Below are 18,495 nucleotides of genomic sequence, written 5' to 3' on the forward strand. Positions count from 1 at the left end.
TCTTTGTTTTTTTTACCTTGTGGCCTGTTTTCTAACTTTTATTCATCATTGTCTAACAATCATGTCTGTGCCAGCCGGAAGGGAACAGTTTTATTTAGTATCAAAACTGTCATTCAAGACTGCACACAGACTATACTCTACCATAAAACCATAGATGAGGTACAGAAGTTTACCAATTATATATAGTTTATTTAGTGATATAATGCATGGAAATAATTACGTATGCACTCCTATAATAAACTGCATTTCTCTAATATTCTTTTTCGTTAATACTATTCTTGTATAATACTAGACGTATAAACATCATGTCAATATACACGACGTATGAGTTTTTTGCCTCCAGATTATATCAAATTATATTAAATTAAATATATAATTTTCGATTTTGACTAACAGGCTCAAATGTAAGTTATCGGAAACGTCGTCCGTCATCCGAAAGTATATAGTAATGGGGCTCTCTCTAGAGAACGTGGGCTCGGGTTTTCACCCTCTCTTTCCCCATGAACGTGTGACAAAAAATACATTCGGTGATTGGTCTACTCCTATACCTCGTCTGTGATCAAATCCTTCTAAGTTCGATCGAGACCTCGTTTTTCTTACCCGATTTTACTAAAAATACGTTGACTTTTAGATATACACAGATTTATTGATGTACCTATAAATTGTGACATATTATAACAATCAAGTAAAAAAATTTTACCGCATTTTGTTACATATAGTTCCATAAATACGTATAAGCATGCGAATATAGTGTGTTCGACTACAGGTGGGAGAAAATTTAAGGGGTGGTTCTCCAAGACAATATAAGATGAAAATGAAGAATAAAAAAATTGCGATTTCGGTTTCATTTTTTAGTTGTTATCGATTAAAAATCAGTCTAAAACGTGACAACAAGACCAACAGAGATGTACGTTGCTGACGTCACAAAGGCGCGTAACAATCACGTATCAAAGGGAGTTCTCGCTCGCACCCAATAGTTAGGTTTTGTTGTCACACACTTTAGCCAATAATTTGGCTAGAACCGAAAATGTGTAAATGTGTGACCCAATCGGACGGTTTACACCCGCATTCTTGCCGGATTGCTCCCAGGCACACAGAGTACAGTGAATTCCCGATATAAGTCACTTGCGCACTCTTCTGGCGAGTAACATTCAGACGAAATCTGAGGTTCTCGCTGAACGTAGCATTTGAAATACACAGTACACGCTGGAAACGTAATTGTCAATATCCGTCTGTATGTCATAATCCTGTGGCATACTGACGGATAGTGTCAAGAAGGCTGAGAAAATGCCTTTCTCCGATACAATGTGGCACGTAGAAACGGACAGCGAAGCTCAAGAGTCGTCGCCGCCGAGGAGTGTGTTACGTCCCAGATGGGGCTGTTTATAATTTTCCGGGGATAAGGCGCAGTTTTGAACCTACCTGCGTTCACCGGCTTTGGTTCGGGAGATTGAGGGCTGGTTAAATAAATTGTACTTTAATTTTTATATAAAACGGGAAATGTTTGGTTTATTTAGAGTCTAGTTCTGAATCAGCTCATACATGGGTGAATTCTTATAGCACATACGCTAGAGCACTTATAACAAATCGCTTAATAAAACGTTTAAATTACCGAGTCGCTGGTAGACGCTCGCAGGTCGTGGTTGTGGGGTTTTTGGGCGCTCGCTGGTTGTGGGCGTTGAAAGGGGCGCTCGCTGGTTGTGGGCGTTGAAGGGGCGCTCGCTGATTGTGGCCGCTGGACGCTGTGGCACACGCGGACACTTTACGCAAGGGTTTTCGAATTTCGGTGACACTGTTTTACTGCCGGCGCGACGCGTGTATGATATAAGGGCCTGCCGACGGAACTGTACAGTAGCACTGGTTTTGAACAGAGTGAATTCTAATTGAAGAGCTGGTCTCCTTTTTATAATGTGGGCGGTCCTTTGTTTTCTTGAAGTGCTGGTTTAGCGTTTCTGCTTCCCGATCTTCTTGATGTTTCTTGCTTCGTCAGCTGTGTGTTGCCAATATGAAGTCGTCGTCTTTTCTTATGGTTCGGCGTAATTTGATATCTTCCCTTTTTGCGTCTAATTTGTAATCTGGTCTTCATCTGCGTGTCTTGCAGGAAGATCAATCGGCGTATCTCTAACCGCGTCGGGTTGTCACGTATATTTTGATCTTATTAATTTTCCCGTGTGATAGTACTAATGGTCCTTACTTAGGCGTTTATCGGCGAACCGCCGGACGTGACAAGTGTAACATTATACGGTCGGGTATATCGGTGTAAGATCAGAAGACCACTACTAATCCAATTACAAAACTTCTTATTTTTCATTACTTTTTTTCATAAAGTCTCACGACTTTCACCAACATATTCGTAGCATTTCTTTGATTAAAATGAAACCAAATATGGTATAATTCCGATGATATTTACTTGTGTGATGAACGATGAAAGTTTCCACTACAATTACGTTAACAGAAAATTAGTGTAAATATGATTCGAATTATATCGCGTTTGGTATCATTTTAATCAGAAAAATTCCACAAATACATTGGTGAAAGTCTCGGTGGTAATGGACGTGATGGTGACATTATATACACAATCCACAATCTTTCAGGAAGGAGCACAAAATCTTACATGTATTTGTAGGTCTGTGGAGTAGTACATTGCACGACATGAGAAGAAAAGAACCCTGTAATCTCAGGTTATATATAAATTTCAATCTGTGCGTGTCATATAGAGGATAATTGCCATAAGACGTGATCAATATTCTGTGTCTCATGACCACATGAACCGCCAGGGTTATTTACCACATTGATTTTAGCTAGAGAGAAGTTAAGACTATAATGACCAGATCTAATTCTGTTAATGGTCACAATGATTTCTCAAGATAAATTTTTCCCCGTGTACCAGGGTTTCCTTCTTTCGTCGTGAAAATGTTCAAAGTAGTTTCTGCCCTTGAATCGGCCTTCAGTAACTATATATTCATTGGTGTTATTGAAAGCACGTGATTTAGAGATCTCCCTTAAATCAGTATACGGTATTTTGAGAGAGCAATCTGGATCAGCACTGTTCCCAGCAATATTGGCTAATTCATCAGCATTTTCATTACCATAAATACCCAGATGGGACGGTATCCAGTAAAATTGAATTTCGTTGGAATCAGGATATTTTGTGCGGTGTTCATAAATTTTATTCTTGATAGAGAGTATGTAAGGGTTAAGGCTGATATTAGTGGAGGGATATCTAAGGGATGTCAGACAGCTTAAGGAATCAGAAAATATAATAAAACGTTGATCTTTGTTATTAAGGGCAACGTCCACAGCATCCATAAGTGCGATTGAAATTATATGTACAGCTGTAAGCAGATGGAGAATCGAACATTATTGACAATTTATGCTTTTAGGTTTTTAATCAGAACAATATTGTTAATACGAACGAGTTGTAGAGCTTGTTCCGATCGAAATGAGTCCAAACACGACATCATTTGGACTGTCTTTAATGAGATTGTAATTCTTATCGTAACATTACATATCAGTGAAACTTGTTCGATTACACTCGAATTTGACCCCATTTTCATCAGGAAAATCCCCTCCATTCGCTCGTCACAATTTTATGAGGATATGTTGAAAAATCTAAAAGTTTAAACTTTCATACGTGCGCGATTCTCCATTTGCTTACATTGTATGTCGTCCGTCGTTGCTGGGTCTTTGAAGCTCGGCGCTCGGCAAAAGTTATTCCAAGATTTATTCGAAGCCTTCGAATAAAAGATACAGATAAAAGATGAAAAAATTATTCGAAGTTCGAATAAATCCGCTTCGAATAGAAAAAATTATCTTTATTCGTCGGATAAATTCTCGTCGAATAAAATTATTTATCCGATACTCGTCCAATAAAGATGCTTTTTTTTATTCGAACCTTCAAATAACAAATAAAGATAAAGTATCTTTTATTCAAATTTTCATTTAAATAATTTTTTATCCCAAATAATGCCCATCTCTGCGAGGGCCGTTAGCACCGTGAAAGATTTACTTAATATTTAATTGAATTTAATAATTACAAAGAGGGTATCATGAACAAAGTGCATGCACTTGGAACTGTTACAGAAATATGTAAGATCACCCTTTCGATGAAGTATCGAATGAGGTTTATAACACGAGCGACTGGAATCCGCCTCTTTTGAGGAGTATAGTACACACTGCATGTCTAGCCTTCCTTTAATTAGTTTTGGAGGCAGGTCTCTGGAAGTTGTGGATGCATTCGCTTGTACGGTCTGGCTTGCGAGTCAATAGCAATTGTTAGCGTACCATAAAACTCCAGATGTTACACAGAACACAGGTAGGTGTGCTGGGCGCTACGTCACCAACGCACTAAAGGACTGAAATGAAGGAAACACTTTTGTTTTTTCAATGGTCGTCGCAAAAAATTGTTCTTCCTTGAATATGGATGGTACCATGGTATTGAGTTGTAAAGGGGTGTTAAACAGAGCTGCAATGCAGCCCATAAAAAATTAGTAGAACGGTGAAATAAAGAGTAAACTAGAATGTTTTCGAGTAAAATTATTTAAAAATAGTTCTAATGTGTTTTTAAAGTCATCTAGTAAAAATCTTATGGTGCTGAGGTGGAAAAAATATTTATTCATGAAAGAAATTTTTTAAATTAATAATAACAGTAGCTAAATATATGAAAAAATTTAAGATAGTGTTGATGACAATAGCTCATTATTAAATTAATATTCAGGTTGGTCGCTTTTAAACTTCGATATGAGATCTTTATTTGTTCGAATTTTTCCGGATTTTCCATTTTTTACAACTAAAGTTTGCAACTACAACTTGGAAAAAAAATAAAATACGTATCATTACAATTAATATTAGAGATTTTGTACACAAGATTTACATGTTAGTTACATATTTCATATAAAACAATTAAGCTGTACGTTCTAATCCTGGTTAAAAAAATAATGTGCGTTCAGTTTTATGCTAAAGACTGACCGGTTCTGTTCCAGGAAAGACTGACCGGTTCTGTGCCATGCTAAAGCGGCGATGTCACGAAAGTGGGAACGCCGAAACCCCGGGCGTGAGCACTCTCATTCCTCTCTGCTGTTACTTTGCTTCGAAGGTCGAAGATTTCGAAGCTTCGATTGCAGAAAATTCGAAGGTGATGAAAATCGAAGGATCGAAGGTTCGAAGCTTCGAAGCTTCGAACCTTCGAACCTTCGAACCTTCGATCCTTCGAAACTTCGACACTTCGACACTTCGAAACTTCGAACCTTCGATTCGTTTCCAGTTAACGGATAAAAGGAATAAATTTTCATAATTTGTTTCTATATTCACCATCTGAATTATTTCAATAATTTATTGTTAAGATAATATATTTATTATTTGAATTATCATTTCGACAGTTCACTGATAAAATAATTGTTTAAATAAATAAATTTTTACAACAAACAATAACTGTTAACAACTGTTAACAGACACTGTTATCTGATAACTGTCAATAACTGTTTAGACAATGTACACGTATTTACATAATTAATATAGGAATACATTTCTATAGAGTATAAAAATTTATAATCTACGGAAATTTTTATAATCTATAGAAATGTGTTTCTATATTCATTATGTAAATACTTGTACATTCTTTAAATAATTATTTTAACAATGAAATATTGAAATAATTCACATAATGTATGTAGAAACAAAATTTGAAAATTTATTCATTTAAACCATTATTTTAACAATAAATAATTGAAATAACAATTCAAATAATGAATATAGAAACAAATTGTAAAAATTTATTTAAACAATTATTTCATCAGTGAACTATCGAAATGATAATTCAAATAATAAATATATTATCTTAACAATAAATTATTGAAATAATTCAGATGGTGAATATAGAAACAAATTATGAAAATTTATTCCTTTTATCCGTTAACTGGAAACGAATCGAAGGTTCGAAGTTTCGAAGTGTCGAACCTTCGATTTTCATCACCTTCGAAGGTCCCTTCGTTCCTTCGAATCCTTCGAAGCTTCGAAGTGTCGAAGCTTCGGAAAAGTAACAGCCCTAGTATGAACACTACCGCAATCATCAGACTCGTTCAATCTCACGTACCGTCGTCTCCTTACGTTGCTCCTACTACGCACGCGCTACACACAAGCGTACCTCTATTCTGTCCGTGTGAGCTGCCTGCTCGACTGTTCGACGCGTTCCACCGAATTTACGTTACCAAAGTTTCGAGCGCCTGAGCCGCAATCGATTCCCGGTTCGGCGAGGCGCACATTTTGCTACAACTTTTAAACTAAAAAGGATATCAATGCGAAATTTGGACTAGAAATCTTTTTTAAAGATCGGGTTTAATGGCGTATACTGAAATATGTTCTATATTTTTTAAATAATTCTTTTTTTTTTATTTTTAAGCCAAAGCCGGATAATATGGTCAAAAGTGCCTCCAAACCAAATTAATTTTTAGTCGTACCATGCTCAACAAAAAATTACGAAAGTATTCATGAGTATTCTACCTAATATCATACACGACTGAGATTTTTTCAGAATTTTTGGCTGCAAAATCAATTTTTAAACAAATCCGAATGCATAAAATTGCCGATTTTATATCGAAGTTTTCAGTTGACCACGTTTATTGGTCTTATCTTTTATTGGTCGTATTTTTTACAGATTTTCCAGATTATGCAAACGCGTTTAAGAAAATTGGATAATTGGATGTCCAATCATTTGGAAAAAGTGCACATTTCGAATTGAAGTTTCAGGGATACCAGTTTTATAAAAATTCAGTAGTTAGATATTATTGAAACAATTTTTCCGAATTTTTTCAGAATTTTGTATAAATTGCATCGTCGTTAAAAAAACAAAATCAATTATTTCGATGCCTTCTGATCGTTTTGTAGGTGTATTATGTAATATTGAACATTTTTATATTCAGGAAAACAGTGTAGAAACTGCAATATGAAATATTTTATTTGCTGAGAATCTTTTGGTCCGGGATCGAATCCCGCATCGAATGAAAGTTTCAATTTTTAGATATTTTCAATATACCTTCATAAAATTGTGGCGAGTGAATTGATGAGGGGCTTTTCCTGGTGAAAATGTGTCCAAACTCGAGTGTAATCGAACAATTTTTATTGATACTTAATGTTGATAGGCAATCGAGTATTATTGGCAATTTAAGCTTTTATATTTTTAATGGGAATAATAATTTTAATTCTAATAATTTAATTTAAAAAATTTAATTCTAATACAATGTAAGCGGATGGAGAATCGTGCATTATTGGCAATTTATGCTTTTATGTTTTTAATCAGAACAATATTGTTAATATGAATGAGTTGTAGAGCTTATCCCGATGAAAACGAGTCCAAACACGACATCATTTGGACTATCTTCAATAAGATTGTAATTTTTATCGTAACATTACGTATCAATAAAATTGTTCGATTACACTCGAGTTTGGACTCATTTTCACCAGGAAAAGCCCCTCAATTCACTCATCGCAATTTTATGGTGGTATATTGAAAAATCTAAAAGTTTGAACTTGCATTCGTACGCGATTCTCCATCTGCTTACATTGTATGCCGTTTGTCAGTCGCTGGGTCTTTGAAGATCGGCGTTCGTCGGACCTCGTCGCCGTTTATTCGAGCTGGCAAAAGTTATTCGAAGATTTATTCGAAGTCTTTGAATAAAAGATACAGATAAAAAATGAAAATTTATTCCAAGTTCAAATAAATCCGCTTCGAATAAAAAAATTGTCTTTATTCGTCCGATAAATTTTCGTCGAATAAAATTATTTATTCGACAAAAATACTTTTTTTATTCGAACCTTCGAATAACGAATAAAGATAAAATATAAAATGTTTTATTCGAATCGTTATTTAAATAATTTGTTATCTAAATAGTGCCCAACTCTGTCTGGAATGCGCTATGCATTCGATTTCCGGTTGCACATTTTGCTATAACTTTTGAACTAAAAAAGATACCAAAGTGAAATTTAAACTGAAAAAATTAAAAAGAATCGGGCTTAATTTTGTATTTTTAAATAATTCTTTTTGTTTTTTTAAATTTAATTATGCTTACATAATGTTCAAAACTACTTATTATAAATATTGTTGTTCAATCTTTCTTCAATCTCAAATAATTAAATTTATTAGAATACATATGCTGCAAATGAAAAGCAATATTAGAAGTAGATTGAATAGGTAGCAATTAAATAGTCAAATGAAATTAGTGATATAAATGTCGTAATTTTTTAAAATTAAATTTAAACTACGTTCTTACTTTTGGCTAATATTGAACTAATTTAATTTCTTATTATTATGTTATTACACTGTTGTAATTGTAATTGCACAGGGAAGAAGACTGATATAGTAGAAAGAACAAGAAAAAAGTGTTTAACGAGAAAAATCATTCCATGCGGGATTCGATCTGGGACCAAAATATTCTCAGCCGGAGACGTTGCGTTATTATTATTATTACATTACGTCTCCTTCGATGCACTCGCGTAATAGGCGTAATGGAATTAAAAGGAAACAACATTATTTTGTTTCATTCATCATATAGTCCTAGAATACTCGACATGAGATTTAAAATTATATCAGCAACAGCGCCATTGTAGAATATTGGTTCCACAATATTAGTTCTGGATGATACGGTAGCATGTGACACGGAATGGTACGGGGGCTCTAGAGCCCCCCGAGCGTGAGACAGAAAAATACATTGGGTGATTGGTCTACTCCTATACCTCGTCTGTGCTGGCAGTCTTTATATATATCTCGTCGGTGATTGGGGCCGTTACCGACCGATCCCAGCACCCACCTGGCACCCACTTTGAGACTTGCAGATCATATATCTCGTCGGTGATGTAGTTCTGTTCCATGCTAAAAAGATGATGTTACAAAAGTGGGAACACCGTAACCCAGGGCGTGAGCACTCTCATATCGTCTCTGTGCATACTGGTGCATACACAGTCTTGACTCCTCCTGCACCTGCACAGTCTATCCGGAGCAGTCCGGTGGCACAAAAACTCTCTGTATACACGCACACACCTAATGTATATATACATAAAAAATAATAAACTGAGAAGAAGCAGGAAGATATCACCTGTGGAATTCAAGTTTTGGTTAGAAATTCGTATTTGATCAGATTTCAGGGGATAATAAATCGAATGATACCAGTTTTTAAATAATTGTAGATATATCTACATTCATTGAAACAAAGAATCCATTTTCGAATTGAAATAAATCGCTATTATATCCGCAGCGTAATCAAATCGGAACCAAAATGCCGATGCGGAGGTTGGAATGAATTGAAAGTAAATGATCTTTATTCCATTGTAAAATGTGTGAAGCGCTACAATTTATTCAGTAGTTTAGATTTTAATTTCGTATACAAACTGATATAAATACTTGTTATCAGGTATCGAGTTCGCATAAAGGAGAATTGTTGCTAAATACATCATGGTAGCTCATGTTATGTGTTTAACATCTTCTGGAGGAATTCCATTGTTTTCTCGGCAAAAAGGAGAAGGAGATCCGGTAAATAGATAGGAAAGCTTAAATAAGAATTGTTTAGAAATTTATTTTAATATGTTATAGATGACATTTTCTAAAATCGCATCGCTGAACGGTATTCACATGTTTCTCAAATCGCAAGATATTAAACTTATGTATACGGATTTACCAGACACCACTGTCATGTGGAAAGAATTCAATGAAAGCATTACTTTGATAGTTATCGCGAATGGAACTACAAAATATATTTTAAATGAATTTCTTGATGCTGTTTTTGGGGCAATGATTTTGTTTGTTGGCATAGACGAACTAAAGAGTGCAAAAAATATAGAGAAACTTAAGAAAGACATGCGTTCTTGTAGCCCACTTGTCGACAATTTATTACAATGTCTCGATGCAGGAGATGGAATTTCATTAAAAATCGATATCATCAATATGACAGAGTGCATTATGTGCCTTGAAAATAATGTACTTCAGGTAATAAAAATTTTATATAATTCACTAATTTTTTTAGATATTAAATAACAATATATTTAAGACTTGTTTAGAAGGCTACATGGAATGTTTAGATTCCATGTATGGATGTATTTTAATACATGGCTGCTTAGCTGTTGCTACAGAAGGATGGTGGAGCTTGAATCCTATCGAAAGGAAATTATTAATAACAGTTGTAGCTATTGAAAGCGTTTGTACAACACGTGACATTCCAGTATTTTTACCATATAAAAGTCCAAATGTAAGTATTCTTACAAAAAATTCTAGAAACATAACTATGTTGAAGCAACAAATTATAAATATAATGCAAGAGGCAACATAGGTGGCTTTCCGATTAGTGTCTGTTACATTAATCAATCACATAGAAGTGTTAGCATTATGCGGACCAAATCCAGAATTATTAGAGGTTGAGAGATTGGCTGTACAGTGCTGGAAAAACTCTATCGATACTTTAAATAGCGTTGAACTGTACTATCCAAGGAACTTACCTATATCGATAAACTTGGATTCAGAAGTACTCGGGTAATGCTTTGAATCACTTCGTATAGATAATTCGTAAGAAATTTTTCAAATACTGTGATTATACACTTTACTTTTTCTTCTGTTTTTAGATTTCTTCTAGTAAATTATAAAGTGCAAAAATTTGTACTCTGTAAAAATGATCGATATGCTAAAACTAGAATTAGCATATCTCACAGATTAGACATATTAAAAACTTTTTATCATCAAGCTGTTGAAACTTTTATATTGTCTTCAGTAACCGAAGATGAAGGCAACAAAGATCATGGGAATTTCATCAGTGTAAAAGAAATATATTTATGTTCGGAATATCATAAGTGTCATGCAGTTAAACAAAGCGATCACATACTTTGTATTTTGTATGCCTCCGTAGTTCCTACAAACACTATGAGATTAATTTGTCAGAAAATATTGAAAATGTTGCTTATGGATAAGCAAAATTGTTGGTAAACGAATGTATACATTCATTTCACACTTTTGCATTATAATACTATCGACGAAGTCAGTATAATCCTTCCCCTTTCTTTCAATACGTATCTCATTATTTATATTATGTTTAAAATTTAGATGTTACATGAAATTTGTATACTTTGTATTTTAATAAATGAATAATAATAATAATGATGAGTTATCTGTATGCGTATACATGCGCAAAGAAATCACGCATACGCGCACACATACCCATGTAGGCATATTTACAATTTACATACCGGCGCGGCGCAGCGCTGCAGCACATGCGACTCGTCGATCAAAAAATAGATACAACTAAACACAACTAAAAAAGAGTAAATGATTAGAGGGGGAACAAAAAAACTTCTTAGGGGATACAATATTTATATTTACATATGTACACATTACAATTGAAATGTTAATTTTGCCATGTATGTTAGTAAGAAAAATATCGATAAAAGAATTCGATATGTTACAACAGTATTTTAGGTACGATGTGTTACGGTTGTTATCCGAGGCACATTGACTATATTTTCATTTTTCTTTCTAATCAATATTAAAAGATGAGTAGCAGCTTAACAGAAATTATGATCGAATCAAAATCATACAATGCGAAAGACTTTTATATAGGTCTTGGACTTGCGATCGGTTCGAGTGGTTTTATAGGTTAGTGCCTTAGAATTACATGAAGTCTCTAAATTCCACACAAGTTGATTACTTTCGCTAATTTTCCTATATTTCAATGATTATTTAGGAGCTAGTTTTATTATAAAAAAGAAAGCATTGATTCGTCTTCAAAGATACGGCGGGATACGTGCATCGTCTGGAGGGTTTGGATACTTGAAAGAATGGATATGGTGGGCTGGTCTTCTTTCAAGTAAGTAACTGTAAATGTTTTCCAAGCATAATTATAGTTAACCCTTCTGAAATTGTATTTTCACATTCAAGTGGCAATAGGAGAAGCAGCCAATTTTGCTGCTTATGCTTTTGCACCAGCTTCCTTAGTTACTCCATTGGGAGCACTCAGCGTTCTAATATCTGCGATATTAGCATCACATTACTTAAATGAGAAGCTCAATTTATTTGGAAAGGTAAAAGCTAATATCCTACAGTACACATGTGTATATACATATATGTTTATCCAACAAGGATACATGTAAATGTTTCTTTCAGATTGGTTGCCTATTATGCGTATTAGGTTCTACGATGATCGTACTCCATTCTCCCAAAGATGAAGAAGTTAGTACATTAAACGAATTAGTAGATAAAGTAAAAGACCCAGGTTACATTATTTACATATTAATAGTAATGTTATATAGTCTGTTAACAATTTTTTATTTCGGTCCTATTTATGGAAACCAAAATATTATGGTATATATCTGCCTATGCTCATCCATTGGTTCGTTAACTGTTATGAGCTGTAAGGGACTAGGACTAGCTTTGAAAGAAACCATTACTGGATCTAACAATGGGTTTACTAACTGGTTAACATGGGTTCTTTTATTTACCGTAATACTATGTATCAGTGTACAAATGAATTATTTGAACAGATCGTTAGATTTGTTTGAAACTACAATAGTCACACCAATTTATTATGTTATTTTTACATCATTAGTGATAATCGCATCCGCGATATTATTTAGAGAATGGCAGAACATGGGAACCGAAGACATTTTAGGTTGCTTTTGTGGTTTTCTCACTGTGATCATCGCGATATTTCTATTAAATGGATTTAAAGAATTAGACATACACTATGGTAATATCAAGCATATGTTAAGACCCAAAAGGGATTTTCATCTAAGCAATAGTACCCAATGGAACAATGCCGACGAAGAAAGATTAATAACGAGATTAGACACAGAACTAGGGCATACGTATAGTACGTAAAAATTGTTTGAACAAAATGTGACAAGCACTATATAAGAGTTCACATCCATGTATATATTGTACAATATTGTAAAGCTAGTAATTTATATTTAATAGAATATTGTGTTCACAGGAAGACTTTTATTCGGTAAAGTAAATCTGTACATTCTATGTGTTCAATGTACCAACTGCACTCAATTAATCTATTCTATAATATTTGTTATATTTTTCATTTTTACTATTGACTGTTATGCACTCTTTTCATTTTTTAAAGTTATAAGCTATTATGCCTGAACATAATATTCTTCTTTGTACACGGTTCTTATCCATTTAAATAACTGACTAGAAACAAAATATGTAACAGTGGGAAAAAAGGAAAATGTTAAAAAAATTGTGTACCACGTAATAAGTATGCATCGTATAATAAAATAAATAAATAAATAATTTTGTTATGTCTTTTTTACATAATAAAAAGAGTGTGCGCACGCATGTGTGTATATATATATTTTTTTTAATAAGTAAAAAATTAATGATACAATTACGTATACATCAGAGTGATTACAAGATTAACAAAAAAAAAAGGACTCTAGGACATGCATAACATGACACAATGACTTTTACATATATATACATATATTATTATTCGGGATCAAAGAGTCGATTTCGTGTATCAACGGATCACTTGGTTTTGCGTTATGCATGGTCATAATGGCGTTCAGTTTAGCCGCCTTTTCATACATTGTGGCATTAATTGTAGATGCTTTTTTAATATTTTTTGCGATATTTCACGTACGTATAATTTGTAATTGACAACAAAGTTTTTCGTGCGTAACGTTAAATGTAGACGTGAGCGAACAAACGATACCAATTATTTCTAACCTAAAGTACTCTACATACAATTGATCTCTGTTAAATTGGTTATATATATATATATATATATATATACACACAGATATTTATGTTTCAGGTCATTACATTCGATGAATTAAAAACTGGCTATAAGAATTCAATCGAGCAATGTAACAGTTTAAATCCGGTGAGGCTGAATATTTTCTTTGCTAATTTTCAAATACTTTCAATGTTTGATAACGACGTACACCTCCTGAGAGTTCACAAAAATAATTGTTTGCTTACTACATATGTATTTACATTTCAGCTTGTTATTCCAGAGTACAGTTTACATATTTTCATCAATATTTTGTTTCTAATAAGTGGTCAATGGTTTTCATTACTCCTAAATATTCCATTGATTGTTTATCATTTATGGAGATATTATCACAGACCGGTGATGTCCAAGCCAGGTCTATATGATCCCACCAGTATACTAAATGCTCAAGTTCTTACAGCACACCAAAGAGAAGGATGGATTAAACTTGCATTTTATCTTCTATCGTTTTTCTATTATTTGTATGGGTAAGTTCACTGTCAATTTCTAAACAAACGACCAACTTTGGATAAATTGGCTTTTATTTCTTTTCTTCCAGCATGATTAGTTCATTGATTCAATGAGGAAACTCTTTTCTACTGTATTTTTAATTATAACAAGACATCTTTAATAATAATACGCTTCATAAATGTAAATTGTTTGTATAAATAAACTTGAATGACAGAACGAAGAACATCGAGTCACATTGCAATTTCATGTACTACTTGAATACTATGTACTATGATTTTTTATTATATTTACTTATAATAACAATTATTATTAGTATTGTCTTTACAATGAATTTACCATTGTTACTGTACCATACTTGTATACTGTATACATAATGTATAGTAAGTGCTTATGTATTGTTATAGGTGTAGGTGTAGGTGTAGGACACCTACTATGCAATCAACTCTGCGCAGGCTTTCCAGTAAAAGAAAGTGTGATGAGAGTGAGAAAGATAGAACATAAGCATTCTCGCTCATTTTTCGCAGTCTCTGTCTGTGCACTAATCTCAGTGAGTCTCTATTTGTTTCTCGCTACAAGGACAGCGCTGTGGTAACACGGCGAATCGTCAGCCAATTAGAACACAGCAATTTTAGAACGTAGGCACTATGAACCTTAGGGTGCGTGCCCATTTGAGAGTAAAACTGTCGCAAGTTACTCTCTCGAGTCAAATTCGTCAGAGTTTTATTTTGCACGAAATGAATAGCAGTCTCCGATAGCATTCGTACAAAATAAAACATTGACAAATTTGACTCTCGAGAGTAACTTGCGACAGTTTTACTCTCAAATGGTCACGCACCTCTGGGTCCATGGTACTAACGTAGTATACCTATCTCGTGTATTAAGAATTTTATGCCCTGAAATGTTACCAGCGTGAGAGTTTCAGCGAATATAATCCTAACCTCGACTTGTGTCGACCACCTATCAATTTTTCGAAAATAATTGTTGTACATCGGAAGTGTTTTTTCTGGAAGTATTTAATAGATTTCTTCACAAGTAATCATTTTTTTGTACGAGCTCAGTGTATTATACCATTGGGAGGAATACTGTGTGTAATAAAAAAAAATGCCGACGATTAATGTCAAACGTGACTTATTATTTAAGGCACTTGGCAAAGCATATTGTGAGTAACTTAGTATATTTTTTACCATATTAAATACTACCATTTGTTCTAATTTGTTTATCACCTTTATCTACTTACATTAATTTAAAGTAAAATGCCAATTGATACTGTTTTACAATTAGCCAATGAAGAGTTTCAAGATTTGTGCTTCAAATTTGGTTTAGAGTTGGATGAAGTGGTATGTATATTTTGAGTTTTATGACTTTTTATATAAATGACCTCGATTAACTTTGAACTTTAAGACAACGGAAAAACAAATAATAATGAAAGAGAAAGGCATAAATGCAACTACGGAAGCATCGGAGGAAGTTATATATAAAATTGATATACCGGCAAACAGATACGATTTATTATGTCTAGAAGGTTTAGCTGTAGGCCTCTTGATATTTTTAAACAAGTAAGTATACAAGTATACATGCAATTGTATTGTTTGAACTACATTTGACCGATTCTATATATGAATGCAATCAAATTATTGTTATTATATTTGAATGTTTGAATATAGGGTCAATATACCACGGTACACAGCCACGTTTCCAACTAGTGGTGTGCAAAAAATGTTCATGACGAGCGAGGTACATTTAGAGAAACAACATTTATAGAAATCTTTGTTTTCTAGTAGAACATGTAAACGTAACATAAATTTTCCTATCATTTCATATTTTAGTGTTCAAAGGTCAGAGAACACATTGTTGCAGCTATTCTGCGCGATGTTGTGTTTACAAACGATTCTTACAATAGTTTTATCGACCTTCAAGATAAGTTGCATCAAAATATAGGAAGGAAACGAACCTTGGTATCGATCGGTACTCATGATCTGGACACTGTTAAAGGTCCATTTCTTTACGATGCCAAACCACCAACGGATATACGTTTTAAACCACTTAATCAAGACAGAGAGTATACAGGGGAAGAAATAATGAATTTATATGCCGTGAGCATTCCAGAATTTTAATCTACATATTATTTAATTTCGTTTGGAAATGGAAGAAAGCGGTTAATAGAAGTGTATTTTCTTAGAATCATACGCAATTAAAGCAATATCTACACATTATAAAAGACAGTCCGGTTTTCCCTGTAGTGCAAGATAGCAATGGGATCGTATTATCACTTCCACCCATCATTAATGGAAATCATTCGAAAATCACGCTCAACACTAAAAACGTATTGATCGAATGTACAGCGACAGACCTTACAAAGGTAAAAAGTAGAAATAACGCTCTTTCGACGTGCAACAGATTTGGAAGGAAAAACTAATAGAAAAAATATTCTGTATGCATATTTGCAGGCGAAAATAGTATTAGATACTATAGTTTGTGCCTTTAGTCAATACTGCAAGACGAAATACACGGTAGAAGCGGTAGAAGTTGTATATCCTAATAACGAAGTATTTTGTTATCCTGAATTGAAATATCGAACCCAGGAAATCGATTGCGAGACAGCAATAAATTACATTGGTGTGCAGCAAACTCCAGACGAAGTGGCGAATCTGCTTTCGAAAATGTCGTTGAAAAGCTCGGCTAGAAACAATAAAAAATTACTTGTAGAAGTGCCTCCCACAAGGCACGACGTGATACACGCTTGCGATATTTACGAGGACATCGCTATTGCGTACGGATACAATAACATTAAAAAGACTATACCGTATCTTTCAACGGTTGCCGAAGAGGTTTGAACAAATACTATCAACTGTTTTACTTATCAAAGGACAAAGAAAACGTAAAGTATAACTTTTTTCCGTTTGAAATTTAGTTTCCACTTAATAAACTGTCCGATCATTTACGCATGGAATTGGCTTGCACCGGATTCACGGAAACACTGACCTTCTCATTGGTACAAAACATATTTACTAAAATATACACAACCACATATCGATTGAATTGATTTACGCTATATTCTTTGATATAGTGTTCACGTGAAGATATATCCGATAAATTGGGTCATAAATTGGAAAGTATACCTGCGGTACACATATCGAATCCGAAGACATTGGAATTTCAGGTATGTCGGTCTCATTGATAATGACAAACTTTTTTTTTTGTGGTTTATGGTATTTTACGTTATAGGTAGCACGTACAACTTTACTACCAGGATTATTGAAAACATTAGCTGCTAACAAGAAGATGGCTCTACCTCAAAAGTTATTTGAAGTTTCCGATGTTATATTGAAGGATAATAAGACGGAAACAGGCGCACGCAATAGTCGACATTTGTGCGCCGTTTATTGCAACAAGTCGGACGGTTTTGAGATAATTCATGGTTTACTGGACAGAGTATTACAAGTATTGGAAATACCACGCAGCGTTGATGAAAATGACAACGGATATCGTCTTCGTACGGTCGACGGTAATTCTATCCAACGACAAATCATTCTTACAACAGACCATTTAGACCATTTAAACAACAATACAAAGAATACAGTAGGTTTTCGGTGTAACTTGCGTTTCCTTCAAAATTGTTTTCTTTTCCAGATCCCACGTATCTTCCTCATCGGTGCGCAGACATTTTGTCTTATGGAAAAATAATCGGAAAAATGGGCGTTCTACATCCGGACGTAATCACAAAGTTTGATTTAAATATGCCTTGCTCTGTATTAGAGATCGATATCGAGTCTTTTCTATGAAAATGAAAACGAAAACTCGTTTATTCTGTAAACTACTGTTAAATTATTGAATAAACTATTTTTTATTTGAATCGAAATCCTTTAAAGAATTGAAGTGTACTCCAAGGAAATACTGACATGTTCTAAACTGTAGATTAGAAACGTGTGCAAATAAACGTAACACGTGTTCGCCTTTAAATTTATAATACTTTGTTCGAACCTGTACACGCGCGTAAGAATTTGAACGTACGTCGAAATATACAGCCAACGCGTAGATCATCGATTTAGAGAGAACTAAATTGCTAAGATAGACAGTAATGGAAAAGTATAATGCAAAGGAAAGAGTGTACGCGGGAAATAATGGACAAAGCGATTATGCGTGACTCAGGGGGCAAAATCCATGATCGTTTGTAACGTGGAAGGTGTAGTTTGAAATTGCCCGCCATGGAAAAGCAAAGATGGCTCGCCGAATCGTATGGAATGATATAGATGGTCGAGGAGGCATCTGGGGG

The 18,495-nt window shown here is 34.1% G+C and overlaps 4 protein-coding genes across 6 annotated transcripts; all 4 read left to right on the forward strand.

Moving 5' to 3' along the window:
- The first annotated feature begins 8,886 nt into the window (after positions 1–8,886).
- On the forward strand, positions 8,887–11,131 carry Fy (fuzzy planar cell polarity protein-like protein). Of its 3 annotated transcripts, none has more exons than XM_076799640.1 (7): positions 8,887–9,297; positions 9,402–9,520; positions 9,581–9,611; positions 9,717–9,973; positions 10,035–10,232; positions 10,314–10,513; positions 10,603–11,131. In XM_076799640.1, the coding sequence occupies exons 2-7, from the start codon at positions 9,443–9,445 to the stop codon at positions 10,958–10,960; spliced, it is 1,122 nt and encodes a 373-aa protein (XP_076655755.1). In that variant the 5' UTR covers positions 8,887–9,297; positions 9,402–9,442; the 3' UTR covers positions 10,961–11,131. The 3 variants fall into 3 exon arrangements, with proteins under 3 accessions (XP_076655755.1, XP_076655754.1, XP_076655753.1); XM_076799639.1 differs by having other exon boundaries at positions 8,887–9,099; positions 9,178–9,297; positions 9,581–9,973; XM_076799638.1 differs by having other exon boundaries at positions 9,581–9,973.
- Positions 11,132–11,224: 93 nt separating this feature from the next.
- Positions 11,225–13,040, forward strand: Spict (magnesium transporter spict). The gene is made up of 4 exons (XM_076799641.1): positions 11,225–11,626; positions 11,715–11,837; positions 11,909–12,051; positions 12,134–13,040. Exons 1-4 carry the CDS (start codon positions 11,524–11,526, stop codon positions 12,845–12,847), a joined length of 1,083 nt encoding a protein of 360 aa, XP_076655756.1. The 5' UTR covers positions 11,225–11,523; the 3' UTR covers positions 12,848–13,040.
- A 412-nt stretch (positions 13,041–13,452) lies between these two features.
- Cni (protein cornichon) lies at positions 13,453–14,525 on the forward strand. Its single transcript, XM_076799642.1, has 4 exons — positions 13,453–13,615; positions 13,794–13,862; positions 13,983–14,239; positions 14,311–14,525. The coding sequence occupies exons 1-4, from the start codon at positions 13,526–13,528 to the stop codon at positions 14,333–14,335; spliced, it is 441 nt and encodes a 146-aa protein (XP_076655757.1). The 5' UTR covers positions 13,453–13,525; the 3' UTR covers positions 14,336–14,525.
- A 101-nt stretch (positions 14,526–14,626) lies between these two features.
- On the forward strand, positions 14,627–18,075 carry Beta-phers (phenylalanine--tRNA ligase beta subunit). The gene is made up of 11 exons (XM_076799637.1): positions 14,627–15,381; positions 15,504–15,559; positions 15,624–15,778; positions 15,887–15,956; positions 16,049–16,315; positions 16,402–16,581; positions 16,670–17,050; positions 17,134–17,214; positions 17,290–17,382; positions 17,448–17,727; positions 17,853–18,075. Exons 1-11 carry the CDS (start codon positions 15,324–15,326, stop codon positions 18,002–18,004), a joined length of 1,773 nt encoding a protein of 590 aa, XP_076655752.1. The 5' UTR covers positions 14,627–15,323; the 3' UTR covers positions 18,005–18,075.
- The last annotated feature ends 420 nt before the right edge of the window (positions 18,076–18,495 follow it).

This window comes from Halictus rubicundus, chromosome 13 (assembly GCF_050948215.1).
Source record: "Halictus rubicundus isolate RS-2024b chromosome 13, iyHalRubi1_principal, whole genome shotgun sequence".
In the NCBI taxonomy this organism is placed as follows: Eukaryota; Metazoa; Arthropoda; class Insecta; order Hymenoptera; family Halictidae; genus Halictus; species Halictus rubicundus.

Bases quoted from the DNA above. Each gene is read 5' to 3' on its own strand.
- Fy (XM_076799638.1), top strand. From the start codon at position 9,443: ATGGTAGCTCATGTTATGTGTTTAACATCTTCTGGAGGAATTCCATTG. The intron at 9,521-9,580 runs GTAAATAGATAG...AATATGTTATAG, and splicing joins AAAAAGGAGAAGGAGATCCG to ATGACATTTTCTAAAATCGC. The intron at 9,974-10,034 runs GTAATAAAAATT...AATATATTTAAG, and splicing joins TTGAAAATAATGTACTTCAG to ACTTGTTTAGAAGGCTACAT.
- Spict (XM_076799641.1), top strand. From the start codon at position 11,524: ATGAGTAGCAGCTTAACAGAAATTATGATCGAATCAAAATCATACAAT. The intron at 11,627-11,714 runs GTTAGTGCCTTA...ATGATTATTTAG, and splicing joins CGGTTCGAGTGGTTTTATAG to GAGCTAGTTTTATTATAAAA. The intron at 11,838-11,908 runs GTAAGTAACTGT...TTCACATTCAAG, and splicing joins GTGGGCTGGTCTTCTTTCAA to TGGCAATAGGAGAAGCAGCC.
- Cni (XM_076799642.1), top strand. From the start codon at position 13,526: ATGGTCATAATGGCGTTCAGTTTAGCCGCCTTTTCATACATTGTGGCA. The intron at 13,863-13,982 runs GTGAGGCTGAAT...TTTACATTTCAG, and splicing joins AATGTAACAGTTTAAATCCG to CTTGTTATTCCAGAGTACAG. The intron at 14,240-14,310 runs GTAAGTTCACTG...CTTTTCTTCCAG, and splicing joins TTTTTCTATTATTTGTATGG to CATGATTAGTTCATTGATTC.
- Beta-phers (XM_076799637.1), top strand. From the start codon at position 15,324: ATGCCGACGATTAATGTCAAACGTGACTTATTATTTAAGGCACTTGGC. The intron at 15,382-15,503 runs GTGAGTAACTTA...TTTTACAATTAG, and splicing joins GGCACTTGGCAAAGCATATT to CCAATGAAGAGTTTCAAGAT. The intron at 15,779-15,886 runs GTAAGTATACAA...GTTTGAATATAG, and splicing joins CTCTTGATATTTTTAAACAA to GGTCAATATACCACGGTACA.